Below are 23,098 nucleotides of genomic sequence, written 5' to 3'. Positions count from 1 at the left end.
GAGGGTTTTATATACTTTGGAAGAGAATAAATTTTAAGATGCTTATTTAATTTAAACCAAGCGGCCTTTTAAAATCATTTGTCTAGTATGACCTTCTAGAAATCATATGTTGCATTAGGATGATGAAAAGGGGTGTGACTTGTCATTTATTGACATTTTGGAACGGATGAATACATCAGTGATCATATAGCCAAGCAACAAAGTTTCAACCTAACAAGTCCCCGAGACTATAATGTTATGGTAGAATATCTAAATTGTTATCTAGGTATTTATGATTTAATCTTTAGTTATGATATATTTGTAAAAAAAAATTTTAATAAAAAATTAATTAAAAGATACTAGATTTTTAAACTAGCCACTCCAAGCTCCAACTCTTTCTAATTTATCCTTAATCATCCTTTCAAATTTAAAAGTTTCAACCCAACAACCCACAGCGCATTAGAAGAAAGTGTTAGTGGATTCAAAATGGAAAGTCAAAATTCTTTTCTATTATTATTATTATTATTATTATTTTAAATTCACAGACCTTTTGTTTTTTATTTTAAAAAACAAATTTAATAAAAAAACAAAATTTTAAAGTTACCGGCGTTGACCACTTACACGATGACGTCACCGTCGCATCAGCTTCCTCGGGAACGTCAGCGTCCAACTGTCATGAACTTGTGAGTCTTAAGCCGTCCGATGCGAGAGGAGATGAACTGTGACCGTTAGACCGAAGAATGACCGTTGAGGGTGCGGATCTACGTGGCCACATAACGTCCAGGTGGCCGCCTGCAACACGCGGACGGGAGAATTCCGTCACCGGCAGTGAAGCGGTGAGCCGATTGTATGATTGCGTCGCGGATCCGGTGTTCGCGTGGTCGCTGGGCCATTTACCCTTCCACCTTCCCGTCTCGCCACGTGTCCGGGATCGTGTATCATTGCGGGCCTTCCCAGTAGTATTTATCCTCCCCCGGCTTCTCGTCCCCTCCTCGGCCTCGAGCAAGCGTTTGAGATTTTGCGCTCGCTTCGTTGGATTTCTGTTGCCTTCTCTCTGAGATTTGAGTGTGGGAAGGAGGAGGAGGAGGAGGAGGGTGGCGATTGATCAATCGAACGATTGATTGGTTCTTGCGGCGATCGATGGCGAAGGTGGTTCCGGTGCCTGAGGTGTACGCACGGGACCAGATGATCTCATGGTTCCGGAGCGAGTTCGCCGCCGCGAACGCGATCATCGACGCGTTCTGCAGCCACCTGGCGCAGAAAGATGGCGGTGAGGAGTACGAGTCGGTGTTCGCCGCCCTGCACTGCCGGCGCCTGAATTGGATCCCGGTGCTCCACAACCAAAAGTACTTCCCCATCGACGAGATCTCCTTCGAGATCCGCTTGCTAGAAGCCAACCGCGATACCGCAAGGGAGAGGCTTCGTCTTCCTCCGGCACAGTCGGAGGAGACGATCAATTTTTGGGAGAGCGATAGCCCTCCCGCTGAGAATGAAATACCTTCCCCGGAAGAGCAAGCTTCCGGCGAGGCGGTGGAGGGAAGCATTGAGGTCGCGGGGATCGGGGAAGACGGTGCGGCGACGGCGGATGCGTCTTCTGGAGGAAACTCGGAGCAAACTTCTCCGGAGGCGGAGGCCATTAAGGTCGCCTTCACAGAGGAAGCGCCGGCGGAGGAAGAACCTTCCTACAAGGCGGTGGGGAAAAGCATTGAGATCGCGGGGATCGAGAAGGACGCGGCGGCGACGGCGGATCCGTCTTTGGGAGGAAACTCAGAGCGAACTCCTGCGGATGCGGAGGTCATTAATGCCGCCTTCACAGAGGAAGAACCTTCCGACGAGGCAGTGGGGGAAAGCGATGAGGTAGCGGGGATCGAGGAGGATTCGCCCTGTGGAGCAAAATGCTCGCTTCAGATTCAGAATGGTGTCGAAGACGGCGACGCCACCGGAGGTATCTCACATTGAATATCACGATGCCCTTTTTATCGCTTATTTCCACTCTTTCTGCATTCACCGGAATTCGAATCTCGCCTCCTCGGCGAGACTGCATACGATCCGATCCGGGTGCCCCCTTTACCCTCTATTTTCTTATCCCCTACGGCGTTAAGCCGACGAGTCCGCGGCCATCACTCTCCCTACGGCAGCAACCGGCGAGATCGAAATGACAGAGCCGCGAAGGCTGCGATCCGTCCAATGCGGATCGGCCGATCGTCCCCGAGTCTGGTTAGTACGGGGCGGCGATGTCGGCGGAGCGAGTTCTAACTTTTCATTCCTAGTTTTCTACGGCATCTCTTGTTTTGTTCTATTTGGTTTTGGTTTGATTCGGTTTGGTTCAATTTCATCTTGATCTGTCATTGATTGAAGCATTACCATTATTAAATTCTCTCGTGCCAGGATCGCAAGAACCAACTTCGGCGGTCGACATTTCTGCCAACGATGGAGATTTCTCGGCGCGCCTGGAGAGGATCAAGCTCTCGAAAGGTTTCGTGGCAAAGGAGTCAGTGAAAGGGCATATGGCGAGTTCTATCTCTACTCACTTTCTGTTTAGAGATGCAGTAAAGGATGATCCGTGTTTCTTTTGTCAGGTTAACGTTGTCAAAGGTCTCAAGATGTATGAGGGTATTTTCACAGACTCAGAGTTGCCTGACCTCGTCCAGTTCATCAATGGACTTCGTCATGCAGGTCGAAGAGGAGAACTCTCCGGTAAAGCCACTACACGCATTTCTTCTTTTAAGCGATTGTGAAGATGATATTGCTTCATATGTTTCCAGGGGAAACATTCATTTTCTTCAATAAACAAATGAAAGGGAACAAGAGGGAGATCATTCAATTCGGCGTTCCATTATTCCAGCCAACCACTGAAGGAGAAAGTAAGTAGACATATTTCTGAGAAGGATTCATTGTTCCAATTTTCAGAGGGAAAACTTCACACAAAATTTAATTAAATAAACATGATCAATGAAGGTACCACCGAGCCAATTCCCCCTGAATTGCAGAACATAATTGATCATTTGGTCCTTTGGCACATCATACCAGATAATAAGAAACCTAACAGCTGCATTATCAACTTCTTCGATGAGGTAGCAGCTCCTTTCTTTTACAACCAAGCTAAGTTTTCTTCCCAGACTCTTGTTAATTTTCCCCTGGTGCAGGGCGATTATTCTCAGCCCTACTTCAAACCTCCCCATCTGGAAAACCCCATTCTGACACTCGTCCTCTCTGAAACGACCATGGCTTTTGGCCGGTCGCTCATCAGTGACCCCGAAGGAAACTACAAGGGATCGCTAATTCTTACACTCAATGAAGGGTATGCAATTGCAAACATCACCACCAATATTGTTGAATTCTACTACCACAGACTAATGATCATTCATGAATCTGTGTAGGGCACTCATAGCGATGCGCGGCAACAGTGCAGACATGGCGAGGCACGCGGTGTGCGCCTCGCCAAACAAGAGGATGACCGTCACATTCGTGAAGGTTAAAACCGCCGCTCACAGTTTGTACTCGCCTACTGCTTCACGGGCCAACCAAGCTATGATCTGGTGGCGACCGGAGTGCTCCCTCCCGCAGCCAACCATGCCCATGCCTGGAGTCATTGCGTACGGACCTCAAGCCATGATTCCACTGCAAGCTCCAGCCGCTGTCATGGTGGCGCAGCCAGGAGGAGAAGTCGTCCTGACCACCTCCCGTAGGAACTCGCCGCCGCACAACGGAACTGGCGTCTTCCTGCCCTGGGCCACCGTCGGCCCGAAGAAGTACACTAAGCACCTCCCTCCGCGTATCCAAAAGCGGAGGCAATCCTTCTTTCCATCTTCGTTAGAAGCTCAAGCTTAACTAAATTTTGGTAGTGGATTTACTTCTACTATAGAGATTTCATGGGTTGACGTTTTAGAGATCATTAAATATTATGCAGCTGTCTTCCAGACAAACTTTTGCGTCCTGTTTATCTATCTATCTTCCTCATCGGCGGAATTTCCGGTCTAATTACTTGTGATGTAAAGTTTTAACTTATATGAAATAGTGACAGAGCAGATCAGAGCTGAGCTGAGCTTGCAGTCTCTCTGGCGAAGTCCCCAAAGTTTTTTCTAGTGAACAACAAAAAAATCTTATCCGGTATTCCTCGTTTTCTCCGGGGAGTTGATCCTTGCTACATTAATGAAGCCCGCCTGCCTTCCTCCACCTGCGTTCTTTTCCGGCGGTGTATGGAGAGCGAGGACGGCGCCGTGCTGAAGCTGGTCCACCCCGGCCGCTTCGTCGAGATCCACCGCAAGGCCCTGACTGCCGGCGAGGTGATGGCCAGGAACCCCCGCCACTTCGTCACCCGCCCCGACGTGTTCCGCTTCCCCTGGGTCGTCGTCCGGCCCGAGTCCCTCCTCTGCCCCGGCAACGTCTTCTACATCGTCCCCTGCCACACCCTCTACCGCCTCGTTCAGACCTCCCGCCGCGGCGACCGCAACGAATCCCCGCGGCTGAGCGATCGCCGGCTCCACCCCAACGACGGGGCGGTGACGTACTCCGACTTCGACGGCCAGTCGTTCGACGTCGACGGCGGTGCCGGCGGCCTCAGGGAGCAGCAAGCCTGCGAGCTGAAGCCGTGCTTGAAGAAGGGAAACTCGAACGCGAGCTCGAGCTCTGCGTCGACTAGGCGCGGAGGAGGTTGCCGGCGTGTGGCCTTCATACTTCCCAAGGAGGACGATGAGAAGAATTAAGAAAACGGTTTTGTACCGGGGACCGCGTCCAAGTGATTAACTCTTCCGTTAATTCCCAATTCACCAAGTCGCATGTAAATTTGTGAAAATTTGTGTTCCAATTCACCGCTCAAAGCTCCAACAGGCAGGATAGGCCCGTCGAGACTGGCTGTGGGCAAAGAGAGATAGATGTTCATTGTCGTTGAGAATGGCAATCATGTTGGAGTCGAGATACCCAGTGATGATGTGGGGTAGATGAAGATGAGAGGGAAAGATTTTTGTGTTGACAGTAGTTTTTCCTTTCTGCCCCGCCTCCTTCGCCATCTCCGCCGACGGAATCACGCCGCGCTTCATTCCTTTCCCCACGCCGCCCTCTATTCGCCACTTCACCGCCTCCTCTATCTCTCCTCCCGCGCTGCCGCACGCGCCCCTACCTTGCTCCGCCTCCTGGAACCCTCCGGGCTCCGAGTCGTCACCAGCGCGCGTCCCTGACGTGCTCCGCCTACTGGAGCCCTCCGGTCTCCAAGCCCTCTGGCTTCCGAGCCCTAGCCGTCGTGCGCCCCTGTCGTGCTTTGACTCCTGGAGCCCTCTTTCCTCTGAGCCCTCGCCGGTGCACGCCCTTGCCGTGTTCCGCCTCCAAGAGCCATCCGGCCTCCGAGCCCTCACGGAGCCCTCATTCACCTCTCCTCCCTCGCCATCCACCTGCTCCAGCACCGAGGCGACAGAGCTGTTGGAAAATGGGTTTAGTGGCCAGTAGGATCAGACAACTAACTGTTATAAACTAATTTCTGAATGGAAAATAAAGAATTGACGATCGGACAGAAAATTAATTCATATATAATTTAAATTTATGGATTAATATTAATTTAAAACATTTACATCATATGCATCAAAAATTTTATCATAAATTTTAGATAAAGTAAATTCTTTAAATTATACATTTATAAATCGTATTTCTCTAAATTTAAAAAATAGATTCCATTCCCTAAATATTATAGAGGAGAGAGAAAAAATAGGGAAGTGATCCTGTCCGAATGCTGAATCAATGGACGCTAGGCACGGAGCGCTCTTCGACTGCTGTCGTGGATCTCCGACTGGTGGCATGAAGCTCCGGCGGACCTGCACAGAAGTCGGGCCGGGAAGAGGTTCCCGGCGGCGACCCTCCGACGCTCAAGTCAGGCGAAGCTCAAGAAAGAAACAGTGGCTTCAAAACTAGTAGGCTGTGTACCTCCGGCGAAGAATGAGGGCCTTTATATAGGGCAACGAAGAAGTGAGTGTACACCTACCGAGGTGTACACGTGTCCATGGCCCATACTCCAATAAGGACTTGTCAGTGAGCTTCCCTAACCCATACTGCTACAGTCTCAGCATGTCCTCGATGGGACAGCGGAATCCCCTGTCACAAGATTTGGAGCGTGGCCCACACGTGAAACATACCTGTTGTCAGAAAAAGACGTTCCTTGTCCTTTTCCCCTTTGCTCCATCTCTGACTTCCGGGCGGACAGCTCCCTCAACATCCGGCCAGACATATGCGGTGGTTTACTTGGGGAGATCTTCCATCACGTGCTTTGTGGAGACTATTAGCAGTGTTACCTTATGGCTTTGGCCGAGCGGGACATCCGCTCGGCCCCGCGACCTTTTCCACTGAGCGCCGGAACCCTGATTTCGACAGGGCGCCTTTAACCATCAGCCGAATATCGTCCGGTCGGCCAGCCACTCGGACCCATCCCTCTCCGGATGTTCAATTCCACCGGGCGGCCGTTCGGTCGGACCCGGCCCTCCGGATGGACAACTGCCATTGTGACTTCCACGTGGCGTTGACTCCACAGGGCTGGGTCCCCTGTTCTTACTACCGGATCACTTGCCTCCCCTTCAAGTCTAGTCGAAGGAGACGAATAGTCCGACTGACTGGACTAAGAATCTGGACGAGCGGCTCCTCCGTGTTGGTATCCTCCGCTCGGCCAAGCATAGAGGTAGCCTTAAGCGAATCAACAATGGCATTCACTGGATCTCCTCATGTTCTGCGCCAATCTTCGACATTAAGGTTGAGCATGCCTTCATTAAATGCTCCGAATGATTGAATGCCACGTGGAGCACTGCCATCGGCGTACGGCGGCGGTGACATGGTGTTTTGATGTGATCGAAGCGATTCGAAATGGACGGCTCGATGCATGCTTTGATTCCCGTGACCTGGATTCAACGGTGGAGGCCGCCCGGCCTTGACCCTATAAATTCTTCGTTTCCTTCTCTTCCTCACTTGCCTCCGCGATTTGGACCATTGCCCCCTGCGCTTTGGAGCTCCGGCGATCCTGTTTCTGCTCTCCGACGCTCTCCGGCGCCTTTTCCTTGATCCCTTTCCCCGCAGCAAGGTTTTATATCTTTCCTTCCTCCTTTCCGGTGTTTCCTCCGCATTTCTTTCTCAGTTTCGATCCTTGAAACTTCCTTTCGTTTGCTGTTGTTTTTCTCCTACCTTTTTGCCTTTTGACTCCTCCCGATCGGCCCATGGCTAGCTCTTCCAATCCCGAATATCAGTCGCTCGGCCCATGGTACACCACCATGCAGTCCCGATTCGAACAGCGGGACTTCGATATTTTGACAGACAATTTCGAAATCCCAGAGGATTTTGAAATTCGCTTAGCTGGTCCCTCCGCTCGGCCTCACAGGTCGCCGCGCGGAGCTTTCTGTGTCTTCCGAGACCAGTTTATCGCCGGTCTTCGTTTTCCTGTACACCCTTTCATCATAGATGTCTGTAATTTTTTCGATGTGCCACTCGGCAGTTTAGTACCCAACACCTTCCGTCTCCTCTGCGGTGTTGTCGTTTTATTTAAGATTCAGAACATCCCCCTCCGACCGGAGGTCTTCTTTTATTTCTATTACCCCAAGCAAGCCGAGCCGGGCACCTTCATGTTCCAAGCTCGGCCCGGCTTGGTATTTTTCAACAAACTTCCTACTTCCAATAAACATTGGAAGGATTATTTTTTCTACATCCGTATGCCCGATTAGGCCACCTTCCCGACAAAGTGGCAAGTCAGTCTACCCCCCACTCCCGAGTTGAAGAAGTTCAAGACCCGACCGGACTATCTCTACGCTGCAAATATACTGGCCGATCTGCAACTTGACATCAACAAACTTCTCCACGAGGGAGTGATGTACATCTTCGGGCTGAGTCCTATACGAACTCCTCTTCCGACCGGCTTCGGTAAGAACTTTGCTTGGGCATTTGCTTTAATTGCTAACTTATTTCTTTTCTTTCTCCTGCAGCGGACATTGTCATGGACTCGGTGATGGCCGGCGTTCTGAAGAGAAAGGCGGCGGCGCTAGAGGCCGCGGCAGCCAAGGAGATGGAAGCTCTGGGTATCCAGCCGGTCGTATCCCACGAAGGAGAGAGCGGGACTCAGGCTGAGTCGGCCGCTCCCGCTTCCCAACAAAATGTGGCTAGCGGCGCCGCCCCCTCAAGAGAACGAACTGCCCCCGAGGAAGGTTCCGCTCTGGAGGAGGAGCAGCCCTTACAAAAGAGGCGTCGAGTGGAGACTCCCCTGCGCTCGGCTACCTCAGCTGTCCAACCCTCCGAGCGGGTCACTGCAACTGCTCGGGGCAAGGCGCCAGAGACCGAAACCATCTCGTCCGACCGGACGCCTTCGGATTGGGACGAGCCCGCTGCTCCAGTGGAGGCTATTCCAATCAGCACCCTTCCGCCCGCTCGTCACTCAGTCCAACGCTCGACCATTCATTCGCAGTTTTCTGCGCCGGCTTCTGATCCCCTTCCGACTGCCGGTCGGACGACCCCCGGTCACGGTCGCACGATTCGGGTCACTCTTCACCTACCGACTGAAGAGCTGCTTCTAGAAGCCGACCGCCCATCCGCGCCCGAGCACACCATCACCTTGAAAGGGCCCCTAGCTGAGATGTGGGCCGATGCTCGGGCACGCACAGCGCTGATCCCCCTCGGAAACTTGGCCAATAGCCACATGCGGGAGGCCACGGGGGTAAGTTTGCTCTACTAAGTTTTGTATGCATTCTTTCCGATCGGCCGCTAATAACTATAATTTTCTTTTGCCAGAGATGGGTGGAGGAAATTGCGGTTTCCAACCGCTTGGCCTTGGTGGATGAAGAGCTACGACAACTGAAGGCCGCAGTTGGTCCGTTCGGCCTTCAGGGCCCTTCCTATTCCGAGCTGCAAAAAGAGGTGAAGAAAGCTCAAACTCTGCTGGCGGCCGAGCAGAAGAAGACAGCCGACCAGGCCCATGCCCTGGCCGAGTCCGAGCGACAAGTCAAGTCGCTTGACACAAAAATAACCCTGGCCACCACTCGGAAGAATACAGCTATCTCCGATCTGGAGAAGAAGAACGTTGAGGCTCGGGGCCTGGAGCTGAAGATAAAGGAATTGACAGAGCAGCTCAACAGGGAGAAGGCGGGCCGCTCGGCCGACGCGGCTAAGATTCAGAATCTGAACGAGGCCCTTACTGGCTCCCAAGCGGCGTTCAAAGAATATCAAGATGCCGAGCCGAGTCGGATCGCGGCCTTAAGACAGAACTACATCCGCTCGCCTGAATTTTCGGAGAAAATATGCGAGCGGATGTATACAGCCTTCGACTTGGCTATGACCGCCACCACCACTTATCTGAAGTCTAAGGGTCTTCTCCCGGAGTCTACTGCTATTCCGGCCGGCGATCAGGTGGCGCTTCTGAATAACATTCCCAGGGACCTTTATGATTATATTGAGTAGCTTTCTGTAATTCGGCCACTCGCCAGGATATCATCCTTTTTTTGTAATTGGGCCGCTCGGCCTAAAGCTTTAACTTTAATGCAATGTTTTCCTTATATTCGCTGTCTTTTGACATAACCAAAATATGTGTTCATCCGCTCTCCCATTATCACCCCTCTGGTATTCGAAAGGGATTTTTACCAAGTGCTTGGCATTGCCCTGTCGTTCGGCTAAACATGTAATACTTCGCCTACTTAATTTTCCACTCTGATAGCAGAGATCCTTCGCTATGTATCGAGCAAGTACTTTTTGGCTCTGGGCCGAGCGGAACGTAGAGACGATTTGATGATATTGAGGGTGAGTTTCTGGGGCAATTGTATTCTTTTTATAGGCATTCCCCCGCTCGGAGGGTTTATAGACGCCGGCTCGTCTCTCGATATTTAACGTCGGAGCTCGACGGTCTTACGCTCGGACGTTTATAGACGCCGGCTCGTCTCTCGATTTTTAACGTCGGAGCTCGACGGTCTTCCGCTCGGACATTTATAGATGCCGGCTCGTCTCTCGATTTTTAACGTCGGAGCTCGATGGTCTTCCGCTCGGACGTTTATAGACGCCGGCTCGTCTCTCGATTTTTAACGTCGGAGCTCGACGGTCTTCCGCTCGGACGTTTATAGACGCCGACTCGTCTCTCGATTTTTAACGTCGGAGCTCGACGGTCTTCCGCTCGGACGTTTATAGACGCCGGCTCGTCTCTCGATTTTTAACGTCGGAGCTCGACGGTCTTCCGCTCGGACGTTTATAGACGCCGGCTCATCTCTCGATTTTTAACGTCGGAGCTCGACGGTCTTCCGCTCGGACGTTTATAGACGCCGGCTCGTCTCTCGATTTTTAACGTCGGAGCTCGACGGTCTTCCGCTCGGACGTTTATAGACGCCGGCTCGTCTCTCGATTTTTAACGTCGGAGCTCGACGGTCTTCCGCTCGGACGTTTATAGATGCCGGCTCGTCTCTCGATTTTTAACGTCGAAGCTCGACGGCCTTTTTAAGGCTAACTCGGATAACGTACTCCCGGTTGAATGGCTTGGGGCCTTCGTCCTTGAGCGCTTGGCTCGGATACTATACCTCCGGCCGAACGGCTCGGGCCCTTCGTTCTCGAGCGCTTGGCTCGGATACTATACATTAGGGAGATAGGCCGCTCGGCAAACCCATTGGCCATCTTTTGAATTAATTTTGCTTCCTGCATTACAAGGGTACGAGCGACCAAAATATATGCAAAAATAAGTTACATTAGTGCACCTTTCACCCAGCCCGATAAGGCTGGAGATGATTCGCACTCCACGGCCGGTCCAGTTGACGCCCGTCTTCATCCTCCAAATAATAAGTGCCCGAGCGGGGCTTTTCAATAACCTTGAAGGGGCCCGCCCACGGTGCCTCTAGCTTGCCGACGCCGCCGACCGGCTTGACTTTCTTCCAGACGAGATCACCGACCTGGAATGATCTGGGGATTACGCGGCGGTTGTAGTTTTGCTTCATCCGCTGCCGGTACGCCATCAGCCGAACGGACGCCTTAGCTCTTTCTTCTTCGACCAAATCCAGCTCCATGTTCCTCCGCTCGGCGTTGTCCTCATCATAATTTTGGATTCGAGCGGACTCGATGCCGACTTCAACAGGAATGACCGCTTCGCCGCCATACACCAAGTGGAAAGGCGTGACGCCCGTCCCTTCCTTTGGAGTCGTTCGGATGGCCCATAAGACGCCCGGCACTTCATCTACCCAACTTCCTCCCAAGTGATCGAGCCGAGTGCGCAGAATGCGAAGAATTTCCCGATTGGCTACCTCGGCTTGACCGTTACTTTGGGGATAGACCACGGACGTGAAGTGTTGCTCGATGCCATAGCTTTGACACCAATCTTCGAGCAATTTTCCTGTGAATTGCCGCCCATTGTCGGAAACCAATCGGCGAGGGATGCCGAACCGACAAATGATGTGTTGCCAGATGAATTTTTTGACCATCTGTTCGATGATCTTTGCTAGCGGCTCAGCCTCCACCCACTTGGAAAAATAATCGACTGCCACTAGTAGAAATTTCTGCTGTCCGGTTGCCATAGGAAATGGACCAACGATATCCATTCCCCACTGGTCGAACGGACATGAGACCGTCGATGCCTTCATTTCCTCTGCCGGTCGGTGATAGAAGTTGTGGTATTTCTGGCACGAAAGGCACGTCGACACGGTCATCGCGGCATCTGCTTGTAAGGTCGGCCAGAAGTACCCGGCCAACAGGATCTTCTTAGCCAGCGATCGTCCGCCCGGATGCCCACCGCAGGATCCTTGATGCACTTCTTGGAGGATATACGCCGCGTCTTCCGGGCTCACGTATTTCAATAACGGACGGGAGAAAGCCTTCTTGTAGAGCTGATCGCCGATGAGTGTGAACCGACCGGCTCTCCTCCTTAGCAGCTGAGCTTCATTCTGATCAGACGATGTGGCGCCCGAGCGCAGAAACTCCGTGATGGGTGTCCTCCAGTCGCTCGGAAATGCGAGGCCCTCCATCGGATCGACATGCACCACCAAAGATACTTGTTCAATTGGCTGCTGGATGGCGATCGGCGTCATTGAACTTGCAAGCTTGGCTAACTCATCAGCCGCTTGATTCTCCGCTCGGGGTATCTTTTGGATGATAACTTCTCGGAAGTCAGTCTTGAGCTTCTCGAAGGCTTGAGCGTAAAGCTTGAGCCGAGCGTTGTTGATTTCAAAGGTGCCTGTCAGCTGCTGAGCGGCCAATTGGGAGTCTGAATGGAGTGTTACCCGTCCGGCACCAACATGCCGGGCGGCCTGTAAGCCGGCTATGAGGGCCTCATATTCTGCTTCGTTGTTTGTAGCTTTATAATCCAGCCGGACGGATAAGTGCATCTTTTCTTCTTGAGGGAAGAGCAACAGTATCCCAATCCCGCTTCCGAGCCGAGTGGATGATCCGTCCACAAATATTCTCCACATAGCTTTCGGCTCTGAATTCTGAACCTCAGTCACAAAATCCGCCAAGGACTGCGCTTTGATTGCCGAGCGAGGCTGGTATTGGATGTCAAATTCACTTAACTCCGTCGTCCATTTAATGAGCCGCCCGGACACTTCTGGATTCAGCAATACACGCCCGAGCGGGCTATTGGTTTTGACAATGACGGTATGCGCCAGGAAATACGGACGAAGGCGCCGAGCGGCGAGGACCAGAGCGAAAGCTAGCTTTTCGAGCCGAGTGTAGCGAGATTCAGCATCTTTTAAAATGTGGCTAAGGAAATACACAGGCTCCTCTCCGCTCGCCCTCACCAGTGCTGAGCCGATTGCCTACTCGGTCGAGGATAGATAAATACAAAGTGGCTCACCAATAGTCGGCTTGGCTAATACCGGGAGCGAATTCAGATATGCCTTTAAATCTTCGAACGCCCGGTCGCATTCTTCATCCCAGTGAAATTTCGTAGCCTTGCGTAAGATCTTGAAAAAAGGAAGGCTCCGGTCGACGGTTTTGGAGATGAATCTGGACAGAGCGGTTATCCGACCGGTCAAACGCTGCACTTCCCTTGTATTTCTTGGAGGCGACATATCTTGTAGAGCTTTCACCTTGCTGGGATTTGCTTCGATGCCCCCCTCGGTCACTATGTACCCCAAGAAACGCCCTCCTTTTGCGCCGAACAGGCACTTTCTGGGGATTTAGCTTGACTCCATATTTGCGTAGCGTTCGAAAGGTTTCTTCCATGTCCTTGAAGAGATCGGCCGCTCGGACGGACTTAATGAGAATGTCGTCCACATAAACTTCTAGATTCCGCCCGATCTGCTCTCTGAATACTTTATTCATTAAGCGCTGATATGTGGCCCCGCATTCTTTAATTCGAACGGCATCACATTATAGCAATAAGTGCTATCGGCCGTCACGAAGCTGACTTTTTCTTGATCTTTGCGGGCGAGCGGCACTTGGTGATAGCCCTAGTAGGCGTCGAGCATACAGATTAATTCACAGCCGGCCGTAGAGTCCACCAGCTGATCTATCCGGGGCAGAGGATAAAAATCTTTCGGGCAAGCTTTGTTGAGATCCCGAAAATCTATGCACACTCTCCAATTGTTGTCTGGCTTGGAGACTAATACTACGTTAGCCAACCAGCTCGGGAACTGCACCTCACGTATATGGCCGGCCTCTAGAAGTTTCTCCACCTCCGCTCGGATGATGGAATTCTTCTCGGCGCTGAAGTCCCTTTTTCTTTGCTTTACTGGCCGTGCGTCCGGTCAGACATGTAGCTCATGCTACGCTATGCTCGGCGAAATTCCAGGCAGCTCATGCGTCGACCAGACGAAGACATCGTGATTCCTTCGGAGACATTGGATCACCTCCTCTTTTTGATTCACCTCCAGATCGGACGCGATGAAGGTCGTAGCTTCCGATCGGGTCGGGTGTATCCGTACTTCCTCTTTTTCTTCATAAACTAAAGAGGGAGGCTTTTCTGTGATGGCGTTTACCTCAATCCGGGGCATTTTCCGAACGGAATTGGCTTCTGCTCGGACCATCTCGATGTAGCATCGCCGAGCGGCCAGTTGGTCTCCCCGTACCTCTCCTACTTTATCTTCGACGGGAAACTTGATCTTCTGGTGGAAGGTTGAGACGGCTGCCCGGAACTCGCTGAGCGTCGGTCGTCCCAAAATGACGTTGTAGGACGAGGGAGAGTCCACCACCACGAAGTTCACTGTCCTCGTCCTCCTGAGCGGCTCTTCTCCCAGTGAGATGGCTAGCCCGTGAACCCGTAGAGTGGAGTTGTCATGGGCAGCAGCTCGGCTCGGTCAATTTGCATCTGATCGAATGCTTTCTTGAAGATGATGTTGACCGAGCTCGCTGTATTAATAAAAACGCGGTGGATAGTATAATTCGCTATTACCGCTTTGATGAGGAGAGCGTCGTCATGCGGCACTTCAACCCCTTCCAAGTCTCTGGGCCCGAAGCTTATCTCAGGTCCGCTCGCCCTTTCCTGACTGCAGCCGACCGCATGAATCTGGAGCTGTCGGACGCTCGCCTTCCTCGCTCGGTTGGAGTCTCCTCCAGTCGGCCCACCAGCAATGATATTGATCTCGCCTCGGGAAGTATTGCTTCTATTTTCTTCCTCCCGAGCGGATGGTCGAGACCTTTCTCTTGACGCTCGGCGATTCTCTTGTCTTGGAGAGCGATGCCGATCGGAAGTCTGTTGCTGTCGCCTATCAGCTCGCGCCCGGTCGACTTCATGAGTTCTCTATCGCCGGTCGACTGAGGGAGACCGTCGGCCGCCATTCCGGGGAACGGGATGAGCTACAAAGGGAAGACTGCGACAATCCCTTGTGTTGTGCATGTCCGTTCGATGGAAAGAGCAGAACATCGGGGTCCATTTCTTCTTTGGCTTGGGCCGGGCGGCAGCTACTTCTTGCACGTGAGACCTGGTATGGGAGGAGCGGATTGCTTCGGCCCTCGGTCTTCTGGGCGGCTGATGAGCGGCGTGCTGTTTCCGCTCGGCGGGAGGAGCCCGCTCGGTTGGAGTTTCTTTTTTCCTGGCCGCTTGCGCTTCCTCCACGTTGATGTATTCGTTGGCCCGGTGTAGCATATGGTCATAGTCTCGAGGCGGCTTCCGAACGAGCGAGCGGAAGAAGTCCTCGTCCACGAGGCCTTGTGTAAATGCGTTCATCATTGTCTCTGAGGTGGCCGTTGGAATATCCATCGCCACTTTGTTGAACCGCTGGATGTAAGCTCGGAGTGATTCACGGGCTTCTTGCTTGATGGCGAACATGCTCACACTTGTTTTCTGGTAGCGCCGACTGCTCGCAAAATGGTGGAGGAAGGCCGTTCGGAAGTCCTTGAAGCTTGTGATGGATCCGTCCGGCAGCCTCCGAAACCACCGTTGAGCCGATCCCGAGAGAGTAGTAAGAAAAACTCGGCATTTCACTCCATCTGTGTATTGATGGAGCGTAGCTGTATTATCAAACTTACCCAGATGATCATCCGGGTCGGTTGTCCCATTATACTCACCGATCGTCGGAGGCACGTAGTGCTTCGGCAAGGGGTCTCTTAGAATGACCTCCGAAAATTGGCGGTTAATTCGCTCGGGCGATGCATCCGCTCGGGGGGTTTTTCCTTTTTTGTCATCCCGTCTAGGCCTTTCATCAGAAGAAGATCCCCGATCTCTGTTAGTTGCTGCGACCTCGGGGGTGCGGAATAGGGCCCGATGAAATGCAACGGTGGCCTGTGGTGCCTCCGCTCGGCCACCAGACGCTGATGTTGCTTGCTGCTCCGGCCGCTCGGCTGTGGCTTTCTGTTTTTGCTCCACAAGCTTGGCGGCCCTTATCTCGATCAAGGCGTCGAGTTCCTCCGTCGAAAGCGTCACCGTGTGTTGTCGTCCAGCCTCGTCCATTGTTTCCGTTTGGATGCAGGAGCGTTCCCACAGACGGCGCCAAATTGATCCTGTCCGAATGCTGAATCAATGGACGCTAGGCACGGAGCGCTCTTCGACTGCTGTCGTGGATCTCCGACTGGTGGCACGAAGCTCCGGTGGACCTGCACAGAAGTCGGGACGGGAAGGGGTTCCCGGCGGCAACCCTCCGACGCTCAAGTCAGGCGAAGCTCAAGAAAGAAACAGTGGCTTCAAAACTAGTAGACTGTGTACCTTCGGCGAAGAATGAGGGCCTTTATATAGGGCAGCGAAGAAGTGAGTGTACACTTCTTCAATTCGGCCATGCCGTTCTAGTATTCTACTCACCTCCAATAGGTCCACCAAATTCTAGGGCTCAGCTTCTCGATCCAATGCCTTACTCATTCTCGTTCAACCCCTTCAACACAACGCCTTTCCCGTGCCCAAATATCTAGTTGTTCAGTAGCACATGAACACATGATACGTGGAACAGCCTGGTCGATATAGCGTGATCTCACGAGATCTACCACAATAGCAAATATGGTTGATGTGATCCTCTGATATGGTGATGAGACACCCTTCTTATTAGGATATAGCACCCTGTCAAAAGCACACCATCCCCTCTGACAGACGCGGATATAACATCTCACTCCTTCATGTTATAAAAGGCGGGCCGAGGTACACGCACACATACTCACATACTGTTGGTTGATACTCGAAATATCGTACTGATCCCCTGCACAAAAATTTTGTACAAGTCCTGAACCAATCCTAACAACCTATTGTGTTCTTTAGAAATTAAATTAGGAATCGCAAACGGAACTTAACATTATTGATTCCAAATTTAACTTATCTGTTCTTAGAGGTTTAGACTTGGATCGCAAACGATACTTAACATTATTGATCCAAATCCACCCATGTTACAAATTTAATTAAATATTAATTTCAGAAATTGGCTTCCAGGTTAAACATGGTGAGACACTAGACCTTCTTGGGTATGGGAGCATCCATCACTTACTAGACAAAGTCTTTCAATGAAATCTAATATTTAATTTCCTTATATAACCCTAGGTTTAATCAAAAGGAACAATCGAATCATAAATTTGAAAAACAAAAAAAATACAAAATCGAATCACAAATTCGAAACCTAGAATCATATGTCTCTTGTGCTTGGTATTTCAAAAACTATACAAAGAAAACTAGTATGATGCGGAATAGGATTACTAGTTATACCTTTCTTTGTTAACAACAACCTTTTGATCTTCTATCGTATTCCTCTTCTTATCTCGGACGTTGTGTGGGCAATGATCTACCGAGATGAGAACCACCAAGACAACTTCCTTCTTCTATGTTTCGGCCACCAACCTTCAAGCTCCAAGGGATACAAGAGCAAAACCTCCTTTCTCTCCTTCTCCAAGCAAAATCCGGTCACCACAAGAGCTCCAAGACATGTTGATGAGGTTCGACCACAAGAAGAAGAAGGAGAAGAGAATAGGGTCGGCCACACCAAGGAATAAAAGAGAGAGGAATAATAGAATATGTGTTGTGAGGTGAGGCACCTCTACGCTCTCTTTTATATTACTTGGTCTTGTCAAATAAGGAAATTTAATTATAATTAAAATCTCCTTATATTCCTTGTCATAGGTTAATAAGGAAAATTTAATTAAAAATTCCTTTTAACCCATGCTATGGCTAGCCACATCACATGCTTCAAATAAGGCAAGTTTTAAACACAAAATTAAAACTTCCTTATTTGTTTCCGAAAATTTTTAAAATAAAAATTTCTCTATTAATTTTCCCTTCGTGGTTGGTTATAAAAGGAAATTTTATAAATTAAAATCTCTCTATTAAAACATGCGGATGATTTCCAAAAAGGAAAGTTATCTTTAAAAGTAAAATCTTCCTCTCAATCTACAAATAAGGAAAGATTTCAAATCTTTTCTTAATCTTTTGTAGAAACTATAATAGGAAAGATTTAATTTTAAAATTCTTTTTTAAATCATTAAGATGCTTAAAAAAGAAAAGTTTTATCAAAAATTAAAATCTTCCTTTTAACTACAAATAAGGAAAGATATCAAACCTTTCACTTAATCTTTTGTAGAAAGCTATAAAAGGAAATATTTAAAATTTAAACTTTCTTTTAAAACCATGTTATCCACATAAGAAAAGATTTTTAAAAATAAAATCCTTTTATTTTATATGGCCGGCCACACCAAGCTTGGACTCCAAGCTAGGGCCGGCCACCTAAGGTTGGGTAAGAAGGAGAGTATAGGTGGGTATAATACTTTATAAATAAGAGGCTACGATAGGGACCAAGAGGAGGAATTGGTTTGGATCTCCTGATGAAATTAAGCTTTCCGTGTTCGCCCGAACACCCAACTGAATTTCATCAATAATAATTCATACCACTAAAGAATTATTATTGAACTACCGCACCAATCTCAAGTTACATTTTGGGCTCTTTCTTATTATGAGTGTATTAGTCTCTCTGTGTTTAAAATATAAAATGTCCACTAATTAAATGAGTTACTGACAACTCACTTAATTAATATCTAGCTCCAAGAGTAGTACCACTCAACTTCATTATCATGTCAGATTAAGTCCACCTGCAAGGTTTACATGACAATCCTTATGAGCTCCTCTTGGGGATATCATCAACCTAGATTACTAGGACACAGCTTCTTTCTATAATCAACAATACACACTATAAATAATATCATTTCCCAACTTATCGGGCCTCTTGATTTATCGAACTAAATCTCACCCATTGATAAGTCAAAGAAATAAATACTAGATATATGTGTTTGTTATTATATCATGATTAAGAGTACACACTTCCATAATAACAAAGGTCTTGTTCTTTTATTCAGTCAGTATAAAAAGAATTTACCTTAAATGGTCCAGCTCAATACACTCAGAGTGTACTAGTGTAATTTTATAGTTAAGATAAACTAATATCAAATTACACTACGACTACTCCAATGGTTTGTTTCTTTCCATCTTAGTCATGAGCTACTGTTTATAATTTATAAGGAATTGATAACATGATCTTCTGTGTGTAATACCACACACCATGTTATCTACAATATAAATTAATTGAACAACTACACTTAGCATATAAATGTAGACATTTGACCAATGTGATTCTTTATTTCAAAATAAAATATTTACAAAAAGCTAGGCTTTTAGTATACACTCTAACACATACAAGGGCATACGCTTCTTCACACATTTCAACATTTTACTGCTCTTCTCCATTTCTCCCCCACTGGAGACTAACTTCAGCATCGAAGTGGATAAGTTGGGGCACGCCCGACCTCCGTTCTAACCCCTCCCTCACTCTTCTACTCCTCGCAAGTTCTCCAGACGATTTGACCCTCCCTACAGTGCTCAATGACTCCCTTCATCAGTTCAGCAAGCATCTCTGGTAGCACCACCTCCCTCCAACTCATGGTGACTTTGTCAACATTAGGGACACCTCACTAGTGGCTCATCCTCTAGCAATCTCAAGCAGGAATAAATTGACGTCGTCTGTGGGAACATACACCTAAACTGACACATTGAGATGTATGATATCGGAAAACTCTCTACCATCACCATGACATCGGAGGATTTTAGCAAACCTGTTGTTGCCACATTACAGGAGCAAGAGAGCAGAATTCTTAGGTGTTATTTTCATTTGAACGCTGCGCTAAAAACCCATGAGCCTTTGGCCTGGCAAGATCCTTACTCTCCAGATCCTTAGTCGGCACATGAGATCCAAGTTGCATCAAATTTCATACGTTAGGTTTTTATATATCTTGACCTGCCGATCAATGCTATTTTTATGGATTGACTTAGTGTTCAGCTATTCACTTTCATTGTCGAACCTAGTTAGTTATTATCATTCTCTCCTCGATTCCATGGACACTTGGGAGTTGAGAGATTGAGCTTACTATTCTCTTCCCCACTCCACGGATGCTTGTGAATCAAGGGATAGACCTTGCTATTCTCTCCCCGAGTCTGTAAATGCTTAGGAGTCGAGGATAGAGCCTATTTTTCATTCATTGACCCCATGAACCCTTGAGAGTCGAGGGATCAATCTTACCATTCTCTCCCTAACTCTACGAACGCTTGGGAGTTGAGAGATTGAGCTGATTATATTCTCTCCCCGACTCCATGGATACTTTGGAGTCGAGGGATCAAGTAATTCTCACCCTTAGCATGATCCCTGACTTCATGGATACTTAGTGTTGGTGCAATATCCCTCAGGTCAAGGTTGACCTGGGTAACCAAGCTGAGTCTTGGTTTGGGTTTAGATGTTTGACAATAAGATATTGATTGAAGAAGAGTCAAGTAGGTCAAGGTTGACTGGATACTTGACTGGGAAGTCCTAACTGGGATGTTAGGCAAAATGAAAGTCCTGGTGAGTGAAGTCAGGCAGAAGAAAAGTCCTGGTGAGTGAAGCCAGGCAGATGAAAGTCCTGGTGAGTGAAGCCAGGCAGAAGAAAAGTCCTGGTGAGTGAAGCCAGGCAGATGAAAGTCCTAGTGAGTGAAGCTAGGCAGATGGAAACCCTGGTGAGTGAAGCCAGGTGAAAGTCCTAGTGAGTGAAGCTAGGCAGATGGAAACCCTGGTGAGTGAAGCCAGGTGAAAGCCCTGGTGAGTGAAGCCAGGCAGATGAAAGTCCTGGTGAGTGAAGCCAGGCAGAAGAAAAGTCCTGGTGAGTGAAGCCAGGCAGATGAAAGTCCTAGTGAGTGAAGCTAGGCAGATGGAAACCCTGGTGAGTGAAGCCAGGTGAAAGTCCTAGTGAGTGAAGCTAGGCAGATGGAAAACCCTAGTGAGTAAAGCCAGGTGAAAGCCCTGGTGAGTGAAGCCAGGAAAGGGAAAATCCAGATGGATCAAGGATGATCGGACATCTGGTGCTGGGAAGTCCAAGTAGGTCAAAGGATTGACTGGATACTTGGCAAGGAAGGAAGACCAGATGGGTCAAGGTTGACCAGACATCTGGTGGAAGTCCAAGTAGGTCAATGGAGTGACCGGATACTTGGCACGACGAGTAAAAGTCCAAGTGGGTCAAAGGGATTGACCGACACTTGGTGGGAGTCCCGCAGTCAAGGGAGTGACCGATGTGAGGCATGATGTACCAACAGTCAAGGTTGACCGGATGTTGGTTAGGAGGTTTGGAACTTGGTTTTGGGCAAAATCCACGCCGGATCGATCCGTGGATCGATCCAGTCGTTTAGTGCTGATCAGGAGTTCTGATTCGAAATCAGAAGCTCGGATCGATCCGTGGATCGATCGAGGTCCCGATCGATCCATCGATCGGGACGATGCCGCTTCGCGCGATAAGCGCCGGATCGATCCGTGGATCGATCCGTGCGCTCGAGAGGCGCCCGATCGATCCGTGGATCGATCCAGCCTCCCGATCGATTCGAACATCAATCGATCGGGATCCGACCGCTGCATCGGGTTTAAAGCCGCAGGCGTGGTCTTCGGCATCTCTTTACGAGCTCTTCTCAGATTCATTCCAGCTCCTCCACAGCTCTCTACAAGCACGTGATCGCCAGTTCTTGAAGGTTCTTGGAGGCTTTCCAAGTCAAGAGGCGGATCTATTGCAAGAGGAAGAAGTTAGGGTTAGGGTTTTTACGGCACATCTTGTAAGCTTTTGCTTAACTTGTATTTCCCTTTCTTCTTCTTGTATTGAGAGTGTTGTAGGGCTTCTCCGCCTTTGGTAGTTACCATAAAGGAGTGTTATTCATAGTGGAGGGTGTGTGCGTTGGTGTGGATCCTTGGATTAGTCACCTCTTGTGAGGTGGATACCAAGTAAAATCCTAGTGTTAGCGTGTTTGTGTTTGTTTCTGTATTTTCCGCTGCGCATTCTTGAAGAAACAAGCAACACCGAGCAACGAGCACGCGACGAGCTATTCACCCCCCCTCTAGCTACTTTTGGTCCTAACAAGTGGTATCAGAGCGAGGTTGCTCTTCACCGGAATCATCGCCGGAAGGGTCAAGCATAACAACAAAAGCTAGAGGGTGAAGAAGTTGGAGCAAATTCATCAAAGTCAAAGAATTCAAGAAGCTCAACTTCAAGATGCAATTCCAAGATGGACTTGGATTTGATACAAGGGTGGCTCCACCATACACTTCTACGAGTTTCGATTCTTGGAAATCAAGAATCGAAAATTTTCTTATGATGGAGATAGAGCAATGGTTTGCTCTAATGGAAGGCTTCAAAGCTCCAACAAACTCCAAGGGCAAGCTTCTAAAGAAAAGCAGATGGAGTTCAGAGCAAATTCAAAGGGGCGAGGCAAATGACAAAGTGACCAAGCTTCTGGTCAATTTATTGCCTAGCCACATCTTGGCTCGAGTTGGAGAATTCGAAGATGCCAAGGAGCTTTGGAGCAAATTGGCCAAGCTTCATGAAGAGATCCCCTCCACTGTACAAGATCATGAAGAATCCAAAGAGGGTGACTCTTTGGAGCAAGACCAAGAGGAGGACCCCGAGGTTGAGAGATACTCAATCTCCGAAGAAGAGGAAATCCAAGAAGCTTCATCCTCAAGGGAATGCACCGAAGGGAACAAGGAGGGAGCATACTCCTTGTTTCACATTCAAGATGATGAAGCCTCCACCTCTAGGATTGAGGGGGAGCAATCCTTGGTGACGCCGGATCAAGAAGAAGGAGAAGCTTCTACATCCGGGTCAAGTGAAGAAGAAGAAGATGGTGCCACCTCCGAAATTCAAGAAATAGCAAATGGAGGAGCAAGTGCCATCCCTACACAAGAAGGTATAAATGTTTCAATTAAAAATAAAAATCATATAATATGTTTTGAGTGTAGGGAAAGTGGGCACTACAAGAGCAAGTGTCCCAACTTGGCCAAGAAGAAGGGTCAAGTGACGAAAAAGGGCAAGGAGAAGCCCAAGGAGACCACCCCCGGGACAAAGAAGAGCAAGGAGCATATCATATGCTTCTCTTGCAATCAAAAGGGGCATTACCGGAGTCAATGCCCCAAGGGGAAGAAGGTGGTCAAGGCTCAAGGAGGCACTAGGCAAGGGGGAGCCTCCAAGGTAAAGAAGAAGGTAACATTTATTGAGCCTACCCCTTTACATTATGGTAAAAAGCATGATGGTTCTAACTTTTATCATTTTAATGCTATTTACCATGAAAATAGAAAGCATGATAGTGTTAAAGAAAAACATATAGCTTTTCATGCTAAAACTACTACACCTAAGGCTAGGATTGTAGGTAAAAATCTAGGCGTAAACTCTAAGGATTTTAGATACAAGCCTAGAAACAAAAATGCTCATGGGTCAAATACTAAGGACTTAGTGAGAGAAA

The 23,098-nt window shown here is 49.0% G+C and overlaps 1 protein-coding gene across 1 annotated transcript; it reads left to right on the top strand.

Annotated features, from left to right (window-relative positions):
* The first annotated feature begins 979 nt into the window (after positions 1–979).
* Positions 980–4,019, top strand: LOC121972159 (RNA demethylase ALKBH10B-like). The gene is made up of 7 exons (XM_042523822.1): positions 980–1,924; positions 2,368–2,489; positions 2,559–2,676; positions 2,745–2,843; positions 2,938–3,053; positions 3,126–3,280; positions 3,360–4,019. The coding sequence occupies exons 1-7, from the start codon at positions 1,120–1,122 to the stop codon at positions 3,808–3,810; spliced, it is 1,866 nt and encodes a 621-aa protein (XP_042379756.1). The 5' UTR covers positions 980–1,119; the 3' UTR covers positions 3,811–4,019.
* The last annotated feature ends 19,079 nt before the right edge of the window (positions 4,020–23,098 follow it).

This window comes from Zingiber officinale, chromosome 4A (assembly GCF_018446385.1).
Source record: "Zingiber officinale cultivar Zhangliang chromosome 4A, Zo_v1.1, whole genome shotgun sequence".
Classification (NCBI taxonomy): domain Eukaryota; kingdom Viridiplantae; phylum Streptophyta; class Magnoliopsida; order Zingiberales; family Zingiberaceae; genus Zingiber; species Zingiber officinale.
The sequence above is the reverse complement of the archived record's forward strand: the minus strand, read 5'-3'. Positions and strand labels throughout refer to the sequence as shown.

What these genes read in the sequence shown, in the direction of transcription:
- LOC121972159 (XM_042523822.1), top strand. Translation starts at nt 1,120, where the DNA reads ATGGCGAAGGTGGTTCCGGTGCCTGAGGTGTACGCACGGGACCAGATG. An exon ending in GCCAACCACTGAAGGAGAAA is followed by an intron (nt 2,844 to 2,937) that starts GTAAGTAGACAT and finishes TGATCAATGAAG; the next exon opens with GTACCACCGAGCCAATTCCC. An exon ending in TTATCAACTTCTTCGATGAG is followed by an intron (nt 3,054 to 3,125) that starts GTAGCAGCTCCT and finishes CCCCTGGTGCAG; the next exon opens with GGCGATTATTCTCAGCCCTA.